This window comes from Saccostrea echinata, unplaced genomic scaffold (assembly GCF_033153115.1).
Source record: "Saccostrea echinata isolate AGI-Se365-2 ecotype Australia unplaced genomic scaffold, CSIRO_AGI_Sech_v1 ptg000016l, whole genome shotgun sequence".
NCBI lineage: Eukaryota > Metazoa > Mollusca > Bivalvia > Ostreida > Ostreidae > Saccostrea > Saccostrea echinata.
Window position 1 is genome coordinate 16,030,322 of NW_026889765.1, and position 23,235 is coordinate 16,053,556.

A 23,235-nucleotide genomic window follows, 5' to 3' on the forward strand; every position below is an offset into this window, starting at 1 on the left:
AAGCCTGTGATAAGATCATACAAGCTTCAGTTTCTCTTGTTGGCTTGCACATCATGGACATGATGCTTTTGGATTCATATCATCTAGTTCCCCTCTCCTCTGTCAATCCAAGTTTGGTAAGTGATTAAAAAAACTTTCATCTTCAACCAAAGAAAAAAAATACAAAAAATAAAACAATGGAAAAAGTTTTATAATTTTTTTCTTTAAAAATATTTTTTTTTTTTTTTTGTGATAAAGATAAAAGTACGCACAGGTAGCCCAGAAGAGATAAAACAATATTTACATTCTGGTTGAGTGACGTGAAACGTTCAGTTACTTGTACAGAATTGATGAATGGTAATTGAAATTCCTTAGCGAACAAATGTCAGCAGACATGCATATATATGCAAGCATAATGGAAATGATGTAATTTTTTTTATGGGATAAATAATTTGGACTTTTTCAAGGTCAAAGGGAATGTTATGTAATTTACAGCACAAGGTTCCAAGGAGACATGAAGGGGAAACAATGGTTTTACTCTGGTTTATTTTGATTTTTAAAATTTTTTTTCCATATTCAATTTTTTTTGGTAAATTTTGGTCTATTCTCTCTCACTCTGAGTCTCACAATAAACATATATATCATACACACAAAAACAATTGACAATTAAAGAGTACATGTGCAGTGGAACTGCAGTAGTTCATGTGTAGATATAACAATATGAAACATAACAAGATTCTATGCCACCCGGCCAGAGAATGCAGAAAAATCTGCACATCAGTTTTAAAACTAGACTTGTGTATTAGTGCGCAGTTTTAATTAGTGATAGTATCCAGAGGGTTTATTCGACAGGAATTTTAAGCAGGTGCCCTGAAGCAGGCAGTGAGATGTGTTTTGTTTTCTTAATTCAAGACCAGATCAGGATCTCTGTGTCCAACGTAGACTTGATTCTATTGTGTACAGTAAAAGCCTCATCTAAATAAAGGGCGGTATCTTGTTCTCTTATTCACAGTAAGTCTATCAGGGCTAAACATTATACGCCACGGTATGAGCATTTAAAAAACTGTCATCATCACCTGTTCTGAAATCTGTCATCTTCCAGGCTTTCTTGTGATTTTGGTGCCAATTTCGGACTCTTGAGACCTGCTTCACAAAGGAACACACCTATTGGTATTCATCTGGACTGCAGTGGATTCATTTAAGTGGCTTTTTTTGAGTTTTTAATTTAATTAAGGGGCGTTTGTTGATATTTTTTCGCGGGCCATGAGCACCGTCGTTGATCTTGCTACGCTCCAGTGGTTACAACAGGTAGTTATTTTTTACTTTTTTCTTTCACGTTGAATACCTGAAACAAAAATCTGTGTATCAACAATTTGTTAAACATATCTTATCAACTGCTTGACAGGCTAAGAGGTGTAATTATAATGGAGAGGCAGATCAAGAATAGAGAAATATTTTACAATCATTTTGTTAGCAGTCACTCCCTCTGAGTATAAACCTTCAAGTGGCCTTTATTTGATGTTTTGTTAATTAGCATGATAAATTTATAAATATTCATATATTTTTGTGCATTTTTCTGTGCATGTATTGAAAAGATAATCAAAATTTTGCCCCCCCCTTTCTTTGAAAAATTTGTCTTCCTAAACAACAGATTTGCATGTACTGAAGAGTTTGCATTCATCTTTATTACAAAAAGTATATTTACAGAGCTTTTTAAAAATAATAATAAATTCAAATTTGTGCTTAAACCACAAGAAGAGTGTAACAACACTCGATTTATTTTCACACGCTCTCCAGAGTCAAATTTTAGCTCCACAATCTTTAATGCAACATCTGTTGACAATAATAAAGAAGAGAACTTGTTTTTTATGTGTTTTTCTGACAACTGGGAGCTGGTATCAGAGAGTGTTTTTTGGGGGGTTTTTTTTCTCTCACAAAATAAAAAAAAATATTTAAAACAAAATACATGTAATAGAAATTACTCTTGTATTAAATTCTTATTGTATGTTGACCAATTCTTAGAAAAGTTGTTTATTTTTATGATTTTTGATTGCTGTATCTTTGAAGAAATAAGACAAACCTTATCAAATTTAAGGGAATTTGAAGAAACAATGCACAGAACAGAACATTTTTTTTCTAATTTAGAGCCCATAACAGACAAGTATGAAATTATTGCAATAATAAAGAAAATTAAGATATGCCAATGGATAGTATGCACATGTAACCTATCTTTGAAAACTGTGAAAAAAGTGTACAAAAAAAAATCAAAGATGTGCATCACATTTATTTAAGTTAGAGAGAATAAAAATGCACAACATGATCAAAATAAGAAAGATTCTGTTCATTTGAAATTCTTTTGTGCACACATGAAATTTTAAAAATTGCAGTTTAGATTGCCTGCACATGTGATTATTAAGTTATGACAGCTATATTTTCAATTATTCTGCTGCATCCTTGAGCATAAGTTGTTGTATATAGAGGGATGTATTAAATGAGCCCCACTTCATTTCAAACTTTAATTGTGTATCTTCTTTTGACAATCAGAAATTTGTCCTCTTCATCATAAAATTCTATGTCGGATTCTAAATCCAAGATTGAATACACATGGAGTTTTGACACATTTCTCTAAATGGGAAAGGAAAAAAAAAGTCTTAAGATTTCTCTTGAATAATAAAAGGATTTTTTTTCAATGAAAAGGAAATGAAGTTTTCTATGTGATGAAAATCGTAATCCTTTGAGATGACACTGTCCTGCATTGTAAGTGTCTCGTTATTCGCAGGTTTTTCCTGTGCCTTAAGGATGTGTTGATATGTAATCCTCTTATATTACGCAAGGCTTTCAGGCAGCATAGAAATAATCCATTGATCCTTTAATCCAGCCAGTCAAATCTTCAAGAGTGAAAGTTAAACAAAAACATTATCTAAACGAAACATGGCATTGAATGGGTAATAGTGTTTAAATGATAATATTCCAAGTGTGTTTTGATTGCTAACACTGATTTAATAAACTTGGTTCAAAGAATATGCTCAAAATGTGTTGTGCAATTTGTTTCTGCCTAAAAATTTTTTGATGGAATGTTTTGAAAATGAAATATTTTAATGGTTAAAATTTTCAAATTGAAAAAAAAGGGTAATTGAAAAAAAATGGTTGAAAATGACTGATTTTTTCCTTATACAATTAGTAAATTATGAAAGTTTAAAAAAAGAAGAGTCAGAGAGGGACTTTTGTAAAACTTTACAATTACCAGTGAGTTACTGCGAGTCCTATGGATTTTTAAGTACCTCAGCAGTTTTAGGATAGATGTGTGGGTACTCTCAAAAAAAAAAAAAAAGATTTAATTTTAACATCCTGTTCTTGCAATTTTTTAACTAGCTGTACAACAATGAATGTATAATTAAACATGCTGAACTTATAGAAGCAATAAAGTTCAAAGAAATATTGATCAATCATTCAATATGTGAGATAAGATTTTGTTTATGGTCCGAGATACAAAAGTGACCACATGATATAAAAGTCATTGGTTACCAGGCTACTGACCATTGTCACATGATGTAAAACCCTGAATAGAGCCAGTCCTCAATATCACCATGAAATATGTAAATGATTCAGATTAAATCCTCATCTGATAACTCAACACAATTGCAAATTTAGAGACCATTTAATTCGGCTTTTGATAGCCTCATTTTGGAATTATGCAGGTTCAATATTGCAGCCAATTTCGGCTTGGAAACAGGGCCCATCTTCTTGCTTGACAACCATTTGGTTGTGGTAAAAGTGTTTTAAATAGTGTTAAGCATCAGAAGAGCTATTTGGAAGAATTAAAGAATAAGAAGAGAGAAAATTGAAAACTTGGAAAGTCCTCACGTGATAGGTTATACATACGTACTTTCAAAACAAAAATACCTCGTTAAATAGATTTACACGTATTTGGGCAGCTAGGTACTACTCTCATTTGATACAATTCCTTTAACCCCCCCCCTTCCTTCCCCTTACTCTCCAGTGCTTAATTGTTTTAATTAGGATTTCCATTTTTTGTTCCTGGTGAATTTCCATTTTCAATGCTCACTCTTTCTCTCTCTCCATCAAAAATAACTCATATAGTCTAGATAATTTGTGTTGTTGTTACATTAATAGTAAAACTATGATATTTCTGTGAGGGCCTGCCGAGATAAAGTGATGCTCTAAGATTGCTGATGAAGATTATATTTGTGTAAAAAATTATACGAATTTGATTATAGTGAGCAATCATGTAATCCAGTGGTGGACTGAAATAGCATAGGGTTGGGGAGGGGGGTTTAATAATATACAAATTTGATCATGGTGTAATTCAATGGTGGATCAAAACAATTAACTCAGGGGTGAGGGGGAATTTTATATATATATATATATATATATATATATATATATATATATATATATATATATATATATATATATATATATATATATATATATATATATATTAGGGATGTCAACGAGTACCCGGTTAACCGGGTACTCGATCGAACGTCCGAGTATCGAATACTAAAAACGGTACTTGGTTACTCGGATGTGTATTTTTTCTTATTTCAAGGTACATATTTTTATCAAAAACTTATTAGAAAATAACTCGAATACATGTATGCATACGGGTAATTAGCGTGTCGTCATCTACCCATGTAAACACCCGTTTTTGCCTATGGCTGTGTATATGAAGTAATTAGTGACCAATCACCTGGTACACAGCTGTCCTCACCTATTGTGGTCCTTAATATTTTTTATGGCTTCAATGATTGTTTTTCAGTGAACATCGATTAATATGGTCTATTATCTTCAAATCATTTTTAAATTATTTAGTTAATATACGGCAGTGAAATCGGATGTGCATAGAAATGCATGCCGCTACCCACTTCAAAATAATAAAGATTAAAAAAAAATGTTTAAAGTCAGTTTCCATAGTAAGTTGAAAAAATATTAGACTAGCGATCCAAACAACGTCCGTTCCTCCTCTTTCGCTAGTCTAATCACAAACCAGTGCGTAACAGATTGTCCACCTTAATATAGATCTTAAACAAGAACTGTAAACCATTTGTAATTTTTGATGTATTTATTGCGTCATTTGTGTTTATTTAATAAATAAATTTAGTACTAAAAATCATTTCCGTTGGACTCCATGTTTATATACATTCATAAAACGTGACAAAACAGCTCTGGAGTTTATATACATTCATAAAACGTGACAAAACAGCTCTGGAGTTTAACAAATTAATGATTAAAAATTAACAAAATTGCATTTACATTTTTACCGAGTACCCGGGTACTCGATCGGAAAAACGTCCGAGTAACCGATTATCAAAAATTGACCGATCTGACATCCCTAATATATATATATATATTTGATCATGATGTAGATTCAGATGTGATAATTCAAAGGTGAACCAAAAGTGTTTGGGGTGGGGATGGGGATACTATATATACAAATTTGATCAGAGTGTGTATTGATTTATCCAGTGGGACTTGGTGATGAGGAAGAATAAGATATTAAGATCAGTTTATTTGCATGAAGTTGTGAAACAACTCACTGTTCTGTAGTATTTCTTTTATCTTATAAATTTGAAAACTGTTTGACATTTTCACAATGATTGTTAATAATTTAATTGAAACTTATAACAGCCCACTACCAGCTGTTGGTCTCCGTGCAACATAATATTTGTTGTGTGTCTGTTGTCTCTTTGGAAACTGTCGACGTCTCCTTTTCTGAGTAAAACACCAGCTGATCTTGTCCTAGTGTTGATGAACTTATGGCATTTGTACATAAATAATGCGACTTGGTAATTTTGCCATTTTTCAAGAATGGCTACAACTAGAAATTAATGACAACTTCATTTTGACATTCAGTGTATAGTTAGCTGCCTCTTTTCCACACACAGATTATGTAGTTCTTTCATATGAATACTTTTGCTTGTGTCCCAGATATTTCATCTGTATTTTTTGCAAAATAAAATGTTTACTTCTAGATATAATAAATGAATTGAATAATGAGAAATTGGGTTTTACCGAATCCTTCTTGGTTAATGAGCTGTACAAATGAGGCCTCCCAGTATAGCAGTATGAAGTATGTGGTAGATGGGCTGGTCATTAATTAAGGTGTCAGCTGTTGGAGGGTGACACCTTATGGTATTTCCTCCCCTGGAGCCTCCAGGAGCTGTTTGTTAATTTGTGTATGTATCACTCAGTCTAGTACTTGATGGTGCAGTCTGTATGCATGCAGTGAGCAAATTTTAATTTTCAGTTGCATCATTAAATCACTAAAATAATATTATCAACCATGTCAATAACTTACAGATAAAGATTAATTTTTTAGTATACAGTGAGACCACTCTTACAGGACTTGTAAATTTACAGTCAAACTTCATTATCTCAATGGAACTGGGGAAGAACTGAGAGATATGGGAAGGTTTCAGATATTGAGGTTAATTAATATATATGATGAAAATAGTTTCAGGGACTTTCAACTCACTTCGACATATCCATGGTATTTAAGATATCAAAGTTCAAGATACCAAAGTTCAACTGTACTACAGTTAAACTTAACTTATCTGAACACCACTGGTTCCATAGAAATAGGTCTAATTAGACAATTAACATTCCGGATTAGACAACATTTTGAACAATTGAAAGGGACATAAAGTTAAGATCATAATAGGCAAGATTTTGGAATACGCAACATCTGGATTAGACGAGTTTTACTGTACATGTGTAGAGCTCTAGCTGTTTTGTTTTTTGTTTATTTTATTTTATTTTTTTTTTTGGGGGGGGGGGGGTTAGGCCCTGACCATTATGCAAGGACAACTTTTTTCCATGTACAACAGATTACCAACATTGATTTTTATAAGTAACAGTAGGTGGGGGGTGGGGGGGGGGGGGGTAGGAGGGGTAAATGATAATGTATATGCAATATCAGCCTAGATTTATGGGAATGTAAATTTGATATTAATAAATGTTGAAAAAAACACAACACAAAACACCTGATTCTTTTTACTATGGAATATAATATGCAAATCTGAACATTCCAACATTTTTGCATTAATTAAGGTACTGGATATAACTAATGAATTGAATTATGTAGTGTGTGACTGTCATATCATATGTCATTTTACGTGACTTGTAGAAGTTAGCATCTTGCATGACTGTTTTACATCCCACACTTATATAATTTTAGACATATAGTTGATAAAGGAAATAATATAAATTTTTGCCACATTATAAGGCAGTGACAAAAAATGGCAGGCATGATCTTCCACTAAGTTTTTTTTAACTGTAAATACTTCATGGTTAATCTTGCGTTGAGATTTATAGAGCGTGTCATATCAAATTTGGAAGGCAAGAGTGATAACCTACAGGTTATGAATATTTGGCTCTCTAAATGCATGCAAAGAAGCTAAATACCAGCTGGGGGTGTTCTTGTCAAGTTATTTTCTTCTTTCCAAGAACTCAATTTATATTCACTTGCATTTAACTCCCATAGTGTGCATATCATTTTTTATTAGATTCCACATTTCTTAATTACGTTTTTTTTTTTTTTTTTTTTTTTAGATTTTTGGTTTCTTCATTTGTTTTGTTGTTTTTGTTTAATTGTTTTAAAAATTCTTAAAACTTTGTTTTTTGTATTTTGTTTCTAAGCTATTAATATTTTTCATATATATCATTATAAAAAGGAATGTCATGGTCTTTGATTCAATTTTCTTTTTTTCATATTTTAGCTTAGATGAATTAATTTCGCATTGACACACTTCTTCGCCTATTAAAAAAAAATTGCGGTTAATTCTTGGTTCATTCAATTTCTGAAGTTATATGATGTTCAAAGATATAAAACATTTGAGAAAAACACTTCCAAAAATATACAAGAATCATAAATCACTCATTCATTTCAGACATTTACACTTATGTATATAGGCCAGCTGGGCCTTCATCGAATTCAACATTTCTGGAATTCAGCACCCTAAGCTTAAAAAGATGAATAAATGAATTGTCAGATTCTTCTGTTTGAAAAAAAACAGGTCCTAAAAGAGTTTTCCAATCTGTTTTGAAGTTGCCTTGGTGCTTACTGGTTAGAGAATGGAGTTCAAACTATAGCGATGGATTCTAACGCTGCAGAACAGAGGAAATTCTAGACGGGCCGAGATCCCCCTGATAACCTCTTTTTGGATCATTGAGTATTGATATGTTTCCCGTCCCCCTCTCTGCCTTTTTGGCAATCTGTTCAACATTATCTTGTCAATAACATTTTTTCCTGGTTTCTGTGCATTAGAAGTGAATGATTTCACCTTCTGTTTCATTCAAATTTTAATGATAGACATTTTTGCTTCAGTATATATGTGTGTCCTATAGCCTGTGAAATTTCTTTCTGTTGAAGTATATATTCACTTGCATTTTTCAAATTCTTAGGGAAAGTGGCTGATGTTTATGTGAACTCATGTTTAATTTATTCATTCATTTTTCTGAATCTATAAAGAAAAAAATAATTTTGTAAATATTTTGGAAAACTTTGTCAGAATGATTATCTTTATTTTATTACATTAAACAAAACTGTCGTGCTAAAACACTTCTTATCTTGTAATGATGAGGGTAGGATTATAAACTACTCATGAGAGTAACTGATAAAAAGAAATATGTTAATACACTTAAAAGTAGTTATAAACTACCATTAAATCTATAAAGTTAAGTAAGATTTGGTTTTAGTGATGTCTCTTTACAGATATACTGTACATGTAAGTAATATCTCTCATGAATCTGTTTATTCAGTAACTTATAGAGCTCAGGTCTTATAGTAACAGTGTATTCTTGTAACTGTGTCTGAATGCTTATAGACAATCATAATATAAGGTCCCATTTGAGATATACTCTTTGCTCTCATATGAAGAAGTAGTGATTGTTACAGTCCCTGAAACGTTCTACTTTCCCATTTTTCCGTTCGCTCACCGTTCGTTCACCGTTCGTTCAGCGTGCGTTCACCGTTCGTTCACCGTGCGTTCACCGTTCGCTCTCCGTTCACAGTTTTGCGTTCACCGTTCACCGTGCGCTCGCGTTCACCGTTCACAAAGCGTTCAGCGTTCGCTCTTCGTTCCGTTCACTTTGCGTTCACCTTGCGTTCAGCGTTCACCTATCGTTCAGTTTTCATTGTCATTCGGAACTCCGAAGTGAAAGGACTTATCTTTTTGTAGTTAAGGAGTTACAGGTTTTTTTAATTTATTAACTAGCATATCGTGTTTGAAGAATCATTATTTCATGAGGAAAAATATCTACGATATATATTTTTATTATTCTAACTTAGCTGTTAAGTTATTTATTAAATTACTCTGGAAAATAAATGTTGTTACAAAATATAATAGAACTAGTTCTGAGAGTTATACATAGTACTGCGGATATCCTGTTAATTTATTATCTTTAGAACGAATTAAATTGATAGTGTGGTTAAAGGAAATATTTATTTAAAATGTAATGCACTACAGAATTTCTCTACTATAATATGTAAAGTATATAGTTATAGAGAAAAAAATCTTTCTTCACCGTAACTTTATATATGATTAATAACCCCCCCCCCCATTTCCGCCTAAATCGGTTACTTAGTCAGTACCGTATTTCCAGAATATTTAAATTAACATTAACAAAAAGCTACGGTCTTTTTTAGAACAAAAATTTCAGTCTCAAAACAAACATGCATCTAAAAAAGTCACAAAACAATAGTAGATCAAAATGTACACGTGTCGGCGGTGGTATTTGAAATTCGCAGAGAGTATGTTTCACATTCAAGTGTTAATGCCCAATGTATTTTTACTAATTTATTATTCAAATGTTGGAATCAAATCTAGAAATGATAAAAATAAATGTTATAACTTGTTGGAAATACTCGTACTTTGTCTTCGATGTGACGAAACTTTCACACTTGCACAGTGTCGAATGATTTTGATTGACAGGACAAGCACGTGGACTTCGTGTGAACTTGAAGCAGGAAAATAAAAACGAGTATGACTGTCAAACAAATGGATATGATTTGTTGATAAAAAAAAAAGAGTTACTTTCACTGTCTGATATATTTAGAAAAAAACATTCAGAGTTTTTGTTTGATATTGGTACAAACATTTGGTGAAGCCTGAAAGGAGGGGGGGGGGGGCTAAAACTGAATATTACTCTCTCTCTCTCTCTCTCTCTCTCATTTGTCTGTTTAATAAAAACTATAACACCATATTACTTAAATATCAAGTTTTGAAAATTGAATTTATAACAAATAATATGAATATGTATCTTTGTATCATCTTGTCCGAGTATAATCACGGCCATCTGGAGATACATGTAGACGTCTGCTCAATAAATCATATTGAAAAATAGAAATGACACATAATATATTATTGTATTAAAAATTTAAAATACGAGGGTATAAATGTAATTAATTTTTTTTTATTACTTTACACGAAATCGCCATGACACGGAGATATATATATATATATATGAATATAAGTTACAACCGCTGTAATTCATTCTATAAATCATAAGTTTTCTCTGATTTGTTATCAACTAAGAATAAACATTTTTATTTTCCAACTAAAAACAATATCTTTTATACTTCAGCGTTCGGCAACAATTGCAATGTTTTAATGCGATAAAAATCGTGTGATTAAAAACTTAATGTGCATGCATCGTCTTTCTTAGGACAATTTTGGAGAATTTATTTTATTGACTTATTTATTCATTCATTTATTTGTTTACTTATTTATTATTTGTTTTTTTTTGACACCTGACATTATAATACAATAAAATAGTTTCAATGCAAGGAAAAGATCAGAGGCATTCCGAATATATCGTTCATCTTGCGTTCACCGTTCGTTCACCGTTCACTTTGCGTTCGCGTTTGCGCTCCGTTCGCGTTCTGCGTTCGCTCACCGTTCAGCGTTCACACATCGTTCACCAAGTTGCGTTCAGCGTTCACACATCGTTCACTCACCGTTCGCTCTGCGTTCGTTCAGCGTTCGTTCACCGTTCGTTCAGCGTTCGCTCACCGTTCAAGTGGGAAAGTAGAACGTTTCAGGGACTGTATTGGGGAGGGAGAAGTCATTATGAAAACACATGTACAGTGAGACATGCTTATATCGAACATGCTTATAATGAATTGATGCTTACAATGAAATGATTTTTCTTCCCCGTAGTTTTGAAATGCATTGTGCTCTTAGTGGATATAACGAATTACGTATATAATGAAGCAAATTTGTCTTTCCCTGTGAGACAGTGCTTTATAAGCATGTTTTACTGTATCTAGTAATTATCAATGATTAAATCTCAATGGTTTCATCAGGAAGATTTGCTTAAATCACAGTATAATCTGATGCTTTAAGTTCTAGGTACCCAAAATTGTCAGGGAGTAGTTATTGGTAACAAAAAAAAATTAAGAAGTAATTGAACATTGTAATTAGTGAGGTTGCTCTTCCCAAGTGGGTAATAAGAAATTGGCCCGGATTCCAAAGTTGAAAATTTTGTTGCCAAAAAGTCTTTTATTTTTAGTTTACCAAACACTCATATTGATATTGTTGAGTGAAGAGACTCCACATATTATGTGCAGATGAAGAATCAATAAAGTTTGCACCATTTCTGGTTGTGACCAAGTGATTTTTTATGGTTTTTTACGATGGCTGATCATTGATCAGGAGCTCTGGTGCCACCAGTAGATCGAGTTTTTGCAGGTGAGATGAGGTTGACGTTTCCTTTTGTTCATTGCCATTTTATGGGCGATTTGGCCACATGCTAAGTTATTATTTTCAAACTCAGGTGTATTGAATTCATATAAAAATGAAGGATGTGGGAGGGCAGGGAGGGAAATTCTCTGTATTTTATAGTACTTTATGGAATAATTGTCAACAGATTTTATTTATTTATTTTTTTTTTTTTGGTTTTGGTTTTGACAAAGATAGGCAATCATGTAGAGACCTTATTTAGGTTCCATCGAGATTTAGCAGTCTCCTCCAGACTTAGGAATAGTGAAAACATGGGAGTATTATATAAAGCATGAAACCACTTGTTATAGTCATGGATGGCATATTCTGTTTTAATTAATGGAATAAATCTTAATCCCTTAACCTTTAAAATATAAATTCTTAAGAAAATATCTCTCAGTCACGTTTTTTAAGCTGCTGCAGTGCCGATGTGTGTATCTTTTGTTATCCTTGATATATTTATCCCCTTTTTTTGTAGATATTAAGTTTCAAGGTGGTCAGATTGTGCTATTAAAATTTTAAAACACTTTCTGGTTTAATGGTGAATGGGGACTGAATTTTATTTTGATGGATTGCCTGTCTAATCTAAGCCTGTGTCTACCCTCAATAGACTGAAAAGATCAAGTGGTCGTTTTGTTTTTCCTCCCTCTGTACACTATTTTCTTGTATTTTTAGGGGTAAATACAAGTTTAATGCATTTATCAGGTGTTAAAGATTTAAAAAATCAATTTTCAAAATCTGTTAATGTAGGCTTCTGTTTACTTTCCATAGAAATTGTTCACAGTTTTTAAATGGCTATGGGGAGTAACTCTTTTTACATGTAATACTCGAGCTTTTCTTAATGACTAGTACACAGGGGTAATAGTAGGACTGTCCAAACTTAAATTTTCAGTTTTCTTTAGATAATGTCAGATACAAACATTGTGAAGCATCATTAGAATGGACTGGATACGGGTGATCTACTATCAATGATGTCGAGTGTTGAGGGGTTACCCTGATATAAATCTACACCCCTCTGATGCTATCTCTTGTGGGAAGGTTCATATTACCTCTAGTCTAGGATAGTCTTATTACTGGGTAGAATTTACACCAGGCTGTAGAGACGACAGAATTTAAGGGGTCAAATATCTCGGGCTCCAAATATATGATACCTGATACCTGGCTTGATTATTGGAATTTAAATTGCTGCTATATTTCATACCTGTCTACGGTCTGAAATCCAGTATACCAACACGTACACTTGAATTCAATAATAAATGTAAGAGAAAATGGTGAAACTGTTTGCATAGATATACTTGCTTACTAAATCGTTCAGATCAGCCATATAATGGTAATAATATAAAGTTATCTCCTTTTTTAACATCAAAAGATAGATCTGCTTAACTCGGAGAGCAGCAAGATTAAAAAATTCAGCTCTTATTCATTGGGTTAGAAATGCTTTTTCACACTGCGAGACGATCCTGCCTTTTGATCGTCATTGACACATGCATTCAGTTTGGGGATTAAAAAGTTTCTCTGCCAAGATAGGGGGGTTGTCGTTTGGCAGCGAGGAGCAATATTCATACCGAACAGTTGCGTCTTGTGTTCGTATCATCTAACACACTTTCTCGTTTTGCCTCTTAATGATATTTTGACAAACAGATGAATATGTAAAAAAGAAGTTTATTAAGGTTCCCTGCAGGAATTCTTTTGATCATAAGGTTCACTGCTGGTCAATTCAGTTTTTTTGCATAAAACACCAAAGTAATTTTAAGCATTGCTGTTGGGTAGTGTATGGAATTAAGGTAGACGCCTCTCTTTAATAATTTACAAACTACATCCATGCTTCGTTTATATTTTGTGTAGTTGTGGTCTTAAGTTTGTGCAGTGGTTGCCTTGTATTGCAGACTACCATGATAAATCTTAACAGGATGTAGAAGTGTAAATGTCATTCTGATCAATTTAATTATGAAATTGATTATCATTTCATTTATAGCAAAACCCTAATCTCCCTAGCTTAATTATAGTTTCTGCACCACTTAATTCCTTTCTGTGGGTAAGAAAAACCAAAAAAGTTTTTTTTTGATATTCTGTAGAGAATTTTTTTCACTCAAAATTTGACATTGCTAGCAAACCTGTACCAGGATATAGCAGATGTCCCGACAAGCAATATGTCTGATTATGATCAGGCAGAGGTACATGGATTAAGTTAATACATTAATGACGTCTGTGTCCAAAAGGATGTCATCCTCCCAACGTCCTGCTAAATGGACAAGATACAGGATGTTGTCATAGTTACATAACCTTTGACTCCTCGAGCCCTGAAACCCCTATATCATATACCCTGTACTCTCTGTTCAGTTTTCGTCTCCTTTTGGAACACTGCAAAATTTGTCATTTCAATTCCAGGATAAAGTGTCATGCAGTTTGTGGTAAGTACAATGACAAAAAAAAAAGAGCTTGAATACGTATTGTATATGTACATAGTGTATTCTACTCTATTCAAATACCATGTATAGTATTTATATACTAGGTGTACACTTATATAACGGTTTGTTGTTGCAGTTCCTCATGTATTCAAGTGTTATATTATATTATACAAATTAAGGCATGTGGCAGAAATTGGGATATTTTTCAGCCATGAGAATATTTTTGCTGGCTCATCTTTTAGAAGAATTAGAAGAGTAGAATAGTCTAGAGAAACAAATGTTTTAATAAATCAAAGGTTATATTAAATCGAATATACAAGCACTTGCTTACGGTAGGCTATAAAGATCGGAACGGAAAGAAAATTTTTTTTTCCTAATAATTTTTAAAATGTTCAATGTTCGTCTTTGTGTTTTATGAGCATGCTAGCCAAAGTCTATCTAGTTGGAAGTTTGGCATGAGTAAATGTTTTAAGTCCCTGTAGAAAGAAATCATTATGCAGAGAAAGAACCAATTAAAACTTAACTACTAAATATTCTTGTAATCCAGTTTTGAAAATGTATGAATGTATACATTGTATATGTAAAAACATATATTTTTTCTGTAATTTGGAGTGTGCCATATATATATCCTAGCATACTACCATATAGTACTGTATAATATATCTAAAAGTACTTTACATTTTTTTAAGAAATAATTTTTTTTCTTGTTATTGAATTATTATTTTTTCAACTACTCATGCAGTGATCTTGTGATCTAGTAGGTTTACTAGTTTATAATTATTTCAAGTGATTGTAAATGGAGAGAGAGAGAAAGTTTGTATGTGTGTCATAAATAAAATTTCCTTTAAGATTAAAAGGATAATTTGTTGCAACAATGAATCAGTCGTTTATGGATATGGAAAACTCTTGTTCAGAATAAAAACAGAGGAATATCAGATTTTGATAGCCTGTCAATATTGTCCTAAATACAAGAATATTTGCATGAAAGGAGGGTGAAAGGATATTAAAGAGAAAAGCAGGGGCTTCTCCAGCTGAATTGATGTTTGAGATCATTATGGGAAAATCATGATAATTGAATTCTATTTCCCTGTCAGTCTAAAAGATAATCGATTCCAAAACATTGTACAAAGAAATTGGATGGGATGTATGGCTAATTAATTAATTGACAGCAAAAGAAAAAATCTATCATCTCAAATAATTAGTAATTATCGTGGATTGAGCAGCACTCTGTTATATTTAGTTATAGGACTGATCAATATGAATTCTTGCTAACGAGGGTCCAAGAAATTAGGAAAAAATATATTGAAATCTCCTCTCAGGTGACAGCTAGAACACAGCGTTGAACATCTCCACTTGTTTCTCTCAAGTTTAACATTTAAGGAAAATTTGGTTTGAACACAATGAATTTCACAATAAGATTTTCCCCCTTCATATATATGGTGTGTCAGATTTGACTGATATAGATTGTCTCCCTTTGATTTTTCTTTTTGTCTCCCTTTTTTCTTTCCACTACTCCTGAACATAGACAACTTTCACTTTTGTGTGTGAAATATGTTGCTTGTAGTTAGGTGGCAGCTAGGAGACCCCCCCCCCCATATCCCCCTCCTCCTCCCTCCAGCTCCCACTCATAGTATGACCTTAACAAATAAGAGCTGTGTGGCTAGACCCCATTTCTTTATCTGAGGCATAATTCCCCAATGCCCTGTTTTCTTTCCTGTCTGTTTGACCGCATGTTACTGCATCACAGTCCCCCTTTCACTCAGTGCTAGGCCTGTTCTATTTTTGGTTTCCGAACATCATGGTAGAAAACTCCATGTAAGATAACTTGGGAATTGTAGATTGTTTTTCTGTGGTACTTCTAATATTGTCCGACTATTAACTTGAAGATGAAGGATGGAATTTTCTCTCAATATCAGTCTAACAACAGTAGAAAACATTAGGCACTTCAAAAAATTAATCCAGATTTCAACAGAAGGCTCGGCAAAAAAAGCAAATTTATGTCAATTTTAACAGATTACCTTTCCTTTTTATAAATCTATAGAATTAGTTTTCTTTTAACAGGTGTTTTTTTTTTCTTGAAGCAGGTAAACTTTAAGTTTCTTTATAGAAAGGAAAATTCTGAAGACAAAGGAGTATGTGTTAAGTATTTCTTCCTTCATTTTAAAGTATAGACAAATGCTATGAAAAAAATCTTGGAATTGTAGAAGGATTATTAGTTTTGATAAAAAAAAGTTATATGTAAAGACAGGGCTTAATTATTGCTTTTTGAAATTTTTTATTAAAATGTCACTATTATAATCTAATGGAAGCTTTTATGTTACATAAAATTAAATAGCATATATATTTATTACTTTCTAATTTAGAAGGGTTAATCTAAAAAACGCATGATGAATATTTCATTTCTTTTTGCATCTTTAATCTTTTTTTGGTATATTATATGAAAGTATATTGCAATACATATGATAGTGTATCCTTCTAGCTGTAAAATTAATGGACTGTGATACTCTGGAACAGTATCAGTATTGTAAGATCAAATTTGGATCGATTCCCCGGAGTATCCAATCGACAAAGGACTTCATTTCTTATTTATAAACCTTAAAAACATTATCTCCCTAATAGCACAGCATGCAAAAATGTGGAACGTATCATTATTCTGTCATCAGTTTAAAAGCAAAATTTTTTAATGGATTTTGCAAGATTGAATTTTCAAGAGGTCATATTATTGCAGGTATAAAATCAGGTGTCCTGAATGTTTGCTTTGTCCAGTGTTAGTCCTTGTGTGTTAGATTTTTTCCTTCAAAAGGAGCTTTATAATTGAATTCAGTAAACATTTGTATGCGATCAAGATGGCACATTATCAGTTGCCCAAAAAGACAAATTATTTATATATTCCAAAGCAAATATCCCCACTCTAACACGGCAACCATTCGAACAGAAAGGCGATATGCAACAACATGTCTGTAGGGATCATCAAACATTTCGGAAATGTACATGCGACGAAAATACTACGACCCCAGCAGAGACTTAAAGGTACCTTTTTATGCAAACAGTCGCCAATCCTTAAGGCAGAGTGTGAAACAAGTCAGGAAATATTTTCATTTCAGATCAATCTAATCCTAAAAAGCCCAAAATCAATTATACCCAAAGTTAAAATTTGGTGAAGATTTTTTTGTTGCCTTTAAAGAAAATTTGTAATAGATATGAAGTAGTCTCAGGTAAAGCCTAGATATTGGGTGAATTACTGAAATCTCAAGTACCATTATTGTCGCAGGTACAAATACTGGCACTCCATATCAGGCAAGAAATTTTTCGGAAGTCAAGTCATCGAAAGACCTCTCACACATAGGCATAGTCGAGTTGACAAGTAAAACAAGACAACTTAGAAGTTCATTCATTATAAATTTAGGGCTTAACAGGGTAGATATATCAATTTCAAGCTAAGCAGGATCCATAGACCAACTTTTGTTCCCCTAGTAGACAGGTATGTCACGTTTTTATAATTTTTGATTTTTTAAGATTAGACTAGGATAATGCAAATTGAATTCAAGGCAGAATATGATTATATTCAGGAGGTACAGAGTATCTTTCATTTTTTTTTTTGTGTGTGTGTATTAGTTTAGCTAGGAAATATGACAAATCTGTTTGATACTGCTAAGGTCATGAGGTTAACCGTAAATAAATACATGTAATGTGCAATGAATACAAATGACTACTGTAGCTTCCTTAAGTTCTTGAGAAAAAGATTTTTGAAAGATTCCCCCCCCCCCCCCCCCCCTTAAATTTTTTTTTTATTTTCCCAATTAAAACTGATCTTATGAATTAAAAAAAAATGTAAAGGGCTCATTTGATAGTTATGATCAGCTACTGTTGATGGAATGATACATACTTCGATTCAGTAATCCAGCAGGTCTCAATCGTGAAACCAGAAAGAAGGCCATGTTCTGTCTTTTTTAAAAACATACACACAATACCATAGACTATTTCCTTTCCAGAAATTACATAAATTAAGTCAACGAAGATCTTATTTTATTGACCTTCAGATACTGGTATTCTTAGAGAGGGTCAAGGGCATGCATTGTTAAATAAATGTTTATCAACCAACATTCTTGTATTATTTGCAGAGAAAGGCAAGGTCATAATAAAGTTCTTTGACACTGGTTTATTGACCATACTGGCAAATAATATTAAAAGGAGGTCAAGGTCATGTTGAAGTATCTTTGGTTTATTATCTTCCAATCAAATATCAGCTCTTCCCCCCAGGGAGGCAGAGTCTATTAAACCCATGCATTGTCACCTGCATTTGTTTGTAGCAGTCAGATCAGTAAGGTCGAAATCATTCTGTAGGATGAAAATCTTCCATCTTTTATTATATTGGGAACTCCCAAGAGCTTTTATATGTTCAGCAGTCACAATGCAGGGTTAATGGCTAACTTATTCTGTTTCTCCACAATTAAATCAAAGAGACATAGAACTGTGTCCCAACATGAGATCAATATGCTGGACCCATAACTCACGGTAAATGTCTGACAGAGGGGTGGGTGCTCTTTACGAGGGTCTAACGAAGCAATACAGAATTTACTGGAGATCTCAGTCAGTTATAATGTAGGTCCAGATTGATACAGGGTTTTATTAGTTTGTCATTTGTTTTCTTAATAAATGTTTTCTTTAGCAGGGTTTTCATGCTGCATTAATCTTGAATTTATGTATTTAAAAAAAAATACAATAAAAAATACACATGATGAATCATTTTACCATTCATTGAAATGGATTTCTATAGGAATATGCCTGTTATGATAGTTAATTATTGATTTTTTTTTTATCCTTTGGACACATGGATGCATTTAAAGGGAAATAACTCCTGCATATCAATTTCACATCCTCTCTCTCACTAGCTAATTAATTCTGATAGATATGCAGTCTGAATATATTTTTTGCACACAGAGAGGATATATGCATACTGTATGTATAACCTTGATGCTAACAGGTGTGCATGTAGAAACATCTGCAGTTCTCTTGCGTCTCAAGATGTGTGCTGATCTCGTGAACCAGGATATGCGGTTATCTCATAGTACATCCTCTCCCATCAACTTATTCTACAGAAAATCCTGGCTACTGAATTTATAATTTTTGTGGTAGGGGGATTGGATTTAGAAAAATCTCAAATCCTCTTTTTTTTAATTTGTAAATGGAAAAAAAATTTCTGTTATTAGAGCACACATAGACAAATGTATCTTTTGATTTTTCAACCTTCATCTTGAAGGAGTACTGGTGGAAAAAAAACCCATATTGGTGAAGATAAAATCTTGTGTGTGTGTGTATATATATATATATATATATATATATATATATATATATATATATATATATATATATATATATATATTGAAAATCAAGAATTATTAAGAATTTTTAAATGAGTGAGAGAAAGAGAGAGAGAGAAAGAGATCTGCAGGAGAAATTAAAGGTTTAAATTAATTCACTTTTAAACTGGAAAATAGCATCATGACTGATATTGCTTTAAAGTTGAACCTTAAGTGGTAAATCAGGCAAGCATAAAGCACTAAAAAATAGGTCCCAAAAGTAGTTTGAAATTTTTAAGTTGTCTCCAAGGCATGCAGGTGAGCCCATAACACGTTTGACAAACATTGATTTAGTGCAACATGCCCCCCATTGAAGTCTTCACAATGTGTTAGGATACTTTAAGTAAATACTGTCTGTGTGCAATATTAGTTCAGCTCAGGTTTATATAATGTATATCTTGGAACATTGGTGCAAGTGGTGCAAGTAGAATGCAAGAAAATTACCATATACTGAACAGTTCAATTAAAACACAGATTTGTTTTATACCATATATCCTAGAAACAAAACCGTCGTGAAATTTTTACTGAATGCTATTACTAGTAGTTATAGAGAAGTGGGGTTTTTTATTGGTCTTATTTTTCATTTGAAAAAAAAGCATTTTTATTATAATTGGTGCAAGGATTTTATTCTATTTGAATTAATTGAGCTCAAAACATGTTCTGGATTTAAAAGAGATTTACCATATTAATCAATTACATTTTTGCATATTAGTTATTCCCACATAATCATATGCAGTTAAGATGTGTAACTATGTACATATTAATGAACAGACTTGCTTTTACCTAATTCATGATAAATATTACATAGTCAAACACCTTGATAATGAGTTGGAGTTTGTTTTATGGGCTCTGTCAAATATTTACACCTGGATTCTTATAGGTCTCTACACATCATCTAATGTTGGCTTAGGGAAGGTTCAGGCTTTGAATGGGAGAATTCCTGCTGTTTATATTTACACTAAAGAATTTCATCCTTTTGTTGTTTCCCTGCAGGGTGCCCCATTTCTCAATCACTGACCACAAATAACCCCTTTACTGTTATCAGAATGATCAAATGGCCAATTATCAGGGAATATGGCCAAGTAACCCTGTAACAACAAAAGTTAAAAAAAAATTCCGAGCTTTAACTGTAATAATCTATATCACCTCCATTTTTAATCTTTTAGTAAGTTTTTACACCTCTTTATCACTAAATCTAAGATTAGGGAGGCTTTATTTTTTTTTATCTCTATAAACTTCCACCCCACAACTCTGCAATGACTGCTCCCATTGACCTACAAAACAGGATACAGAGAAAATATGTGAAGTCACATGATCGGGAGTTACTCATTGAGTCGGGGCCCTCTCTGATAGCACAACACATGGTGAGCTTGTATTAGTGAATCAACAGTCGCAGGGAATAGCCGCACTTTTTATTCCACTGGGGGATTTTATATACACTCTCTCTATTTTTAGCCTTGACATATTATGGTAAGTTTGTAAACTTTTTCTTTTATCTTCTAGATAAGCTGTATTTTTTTAGAATGGCCAGTCATTGGATTGAAGGATTATCCTGTTGGGTTTAAATCTGTGAATGTAGGTCAATGTCCATTGGGGATTTTCTTTTTTTCTGAATTTCTCTCAAGTCATTGACTTGTGACCAAATATGTAAATGCTTTGAATTTCATTAGGACCAAGTACAATTGTTTTTTCTGAATACTTTGAAAATGTCATTTTAACTCCACAAGCAAGAAAACACTACAATTTTAATCAGCCTTTTTCACTATCTTGCCAGGTTTGGGATATATATCTGCAATCCTTTTTTAAGTATAGAACTAAATAAATATCCAATAATAGCATAGAGAAGTGGTAATATTCTAAATGGCAATTCCCCTTAAAAATAGAAAACAACAACAACAAAACTTTCAATTACTGATAAAAATGTACACCTCCTTTTAAAATACTGAGTTTGTATAGATTCCACCAGGAATGTGTAATTTTTGATACTGACCCATAGTCCTCCTATAAACTGTCATTTAAGGGAGGGGTCATAGTGCGTTTATAGTAAAATTTAAATATACCTGTTTAACAAGTGATTATTATCAGTTATCTCAAGATTACAGAGCTATGAAGCGTGTTGTTCTACACTCTATCGCTCAATCAACAAGAGGGCCCCTATCTAACCCATCGCTTCTCTCTTTCTCTCCGTTCAGTCTGAATTCAATACAGCAAAATAATCGTTCATTGAGGGCCTCCCAGCCTATTGCAGTTATGTCTGTTTTCTCCTATTCTCTAGAGAATGCTGGTCTATTATGCTATGTAATTGCTGTCAATTTTTCGATTTCTATAAATTCCTCTCCTGATTGACCTAACGTATAGACAGGGATATATGTAGACAGAAACAGGTTCTTTTTATGGCTGTTTGTCAACCAATGAAAGAAAGTTATATAAACATTAGAATCACTAAGTGTTTTTTATCTTGGTAATCTTGTTGGAACACAAGGGTGGGACAAATGGTGAACCTGATCTCAATTAACTTAGAATCTTGACTTTCATCCATGAGAGATTTTCTTAAAAGGGATTGAGGGAGGAACTTCCCCCCTTTGGATAGGCCCCACAAATTGTGTCCAAGTTGTAGGTGGGCCAAACATAGAAAGAATGTAGCTATTTACATGGTTATGTCCACTTACATGTGACAAGTGACCGAGCGAACACACACAAACATAAAAGTTCGATTAGGGATCTTCTTACCTGTCAACAAGAATCTTCTTGTTATTCACACGATTCTCAGGATAGTTTTTTTTGGCTGTAAATGTTTCAAAATAACTGAGTATCTCTGTTACAGAGTATCACACCAAATGTGTGGGGGTGAAGATTTTTTATATTTCTAGAATTTTCATTGAAGTCTATTGTCTTCCCTTGATGTCAATGACAAATTTGTTAATAATTTTTTTTCTCTATGCGTGACAGACTGAATTCTGTTTTGGTAAACCAGTAAACAACCAAGCCCTTTTTTACTCAATTATGTGGAGTTGAAAAAAGGAACCACTGCTTATAATTATGATGACGAAGACTGAGAGAAATGCACTTTGCATTGTGAAGTGATTTCAATTGCTTGTGCTTTAAACGAAATCCTACTTTATTTTTTTAATCCAAAACCAAAAGAATAAGTACACATTGTTAGAGTTTTTTTTTTTACCACGCATTTATACTTTGATAAAAAAAAAACTGGCTTTGAAAATTTTATGAAGTAAATTGGAAAAAGTGTAAGGCTTATAGGCATAGAAGTCAGTACTTAAACTATGACCCTGGGTGACTACAAGTTGTTTTAGTGTATAGGAATGTTTTAAAAACAATGGCCACTTGAGATGTATGTGTTTATACTTTGTGGAGTTAGCAAGCGGGAAAAAAAAGTGCATTCTCGCGTGATGTTGAGAATGTCTCACACTCCTGAGATGCTGAGTCAAACTGACAGTTACAGAAATACAATAACGTACTTCATGTCAGCCTCATGTTGCCAGCCACCAGCAGAGTGTGTGTGATTCTCAACACCATCATTGGTTTATATTAATTTAGTGGGAACCAAGTTTCCCTGGTACCCAACCTAGCCCTGAATGTCCATGTTGGAAGACCATAAGAATTCTTGCTAAAAATGTTTGTAAATAGCATGAAGGCACATTCATTTCTAGAGATTTGGCCATTAACTTTTAGATTTCACCGATTACTGCCGATGTACATTCTTAAATATATAATATAGGACTTGTA

The 23,235-nt window shown here is 32.9% G+C and overlaps 1 protein-coding gene across 8 annotated transcripts in view; it reads left to right on the forward strand.

Annotated features, from left to right (window-relative positions):
• The window catches only part of LOC133188510 (RNA-binding motif, single-stranded-interacting protein 3-like), an 80,355-nt gene that overhangs the window by 15,643 nt on the left and 41,477 nt on the right, over positions 1-23,235 (forward strand). Inside the window, exon 1 of one of the 8 annotated variants that reach the window (XM_061323970.1) lies at positions 29-116. The exons of 4 other annotated variants lie outside the window; for them this stretch is intronic. In XM_061323970.1, the coding sequence (XP_061179954.1) occupies positions 54-116 (63 nt within the window). In that variant the 5' untranslated portion in view covers positions 29-53. Of the gene's footprint in view, positions 1-28; positions 117-938; positions 1,288-14,111; positions 14,135-20,830; positions 20,962-23,235 lie in introns of those variants that run through there. 3 more of the 8 variants (XM_061323973.1, XM_061323976.1, XM_061323977.1) reach the window with 3 other exon arrangements.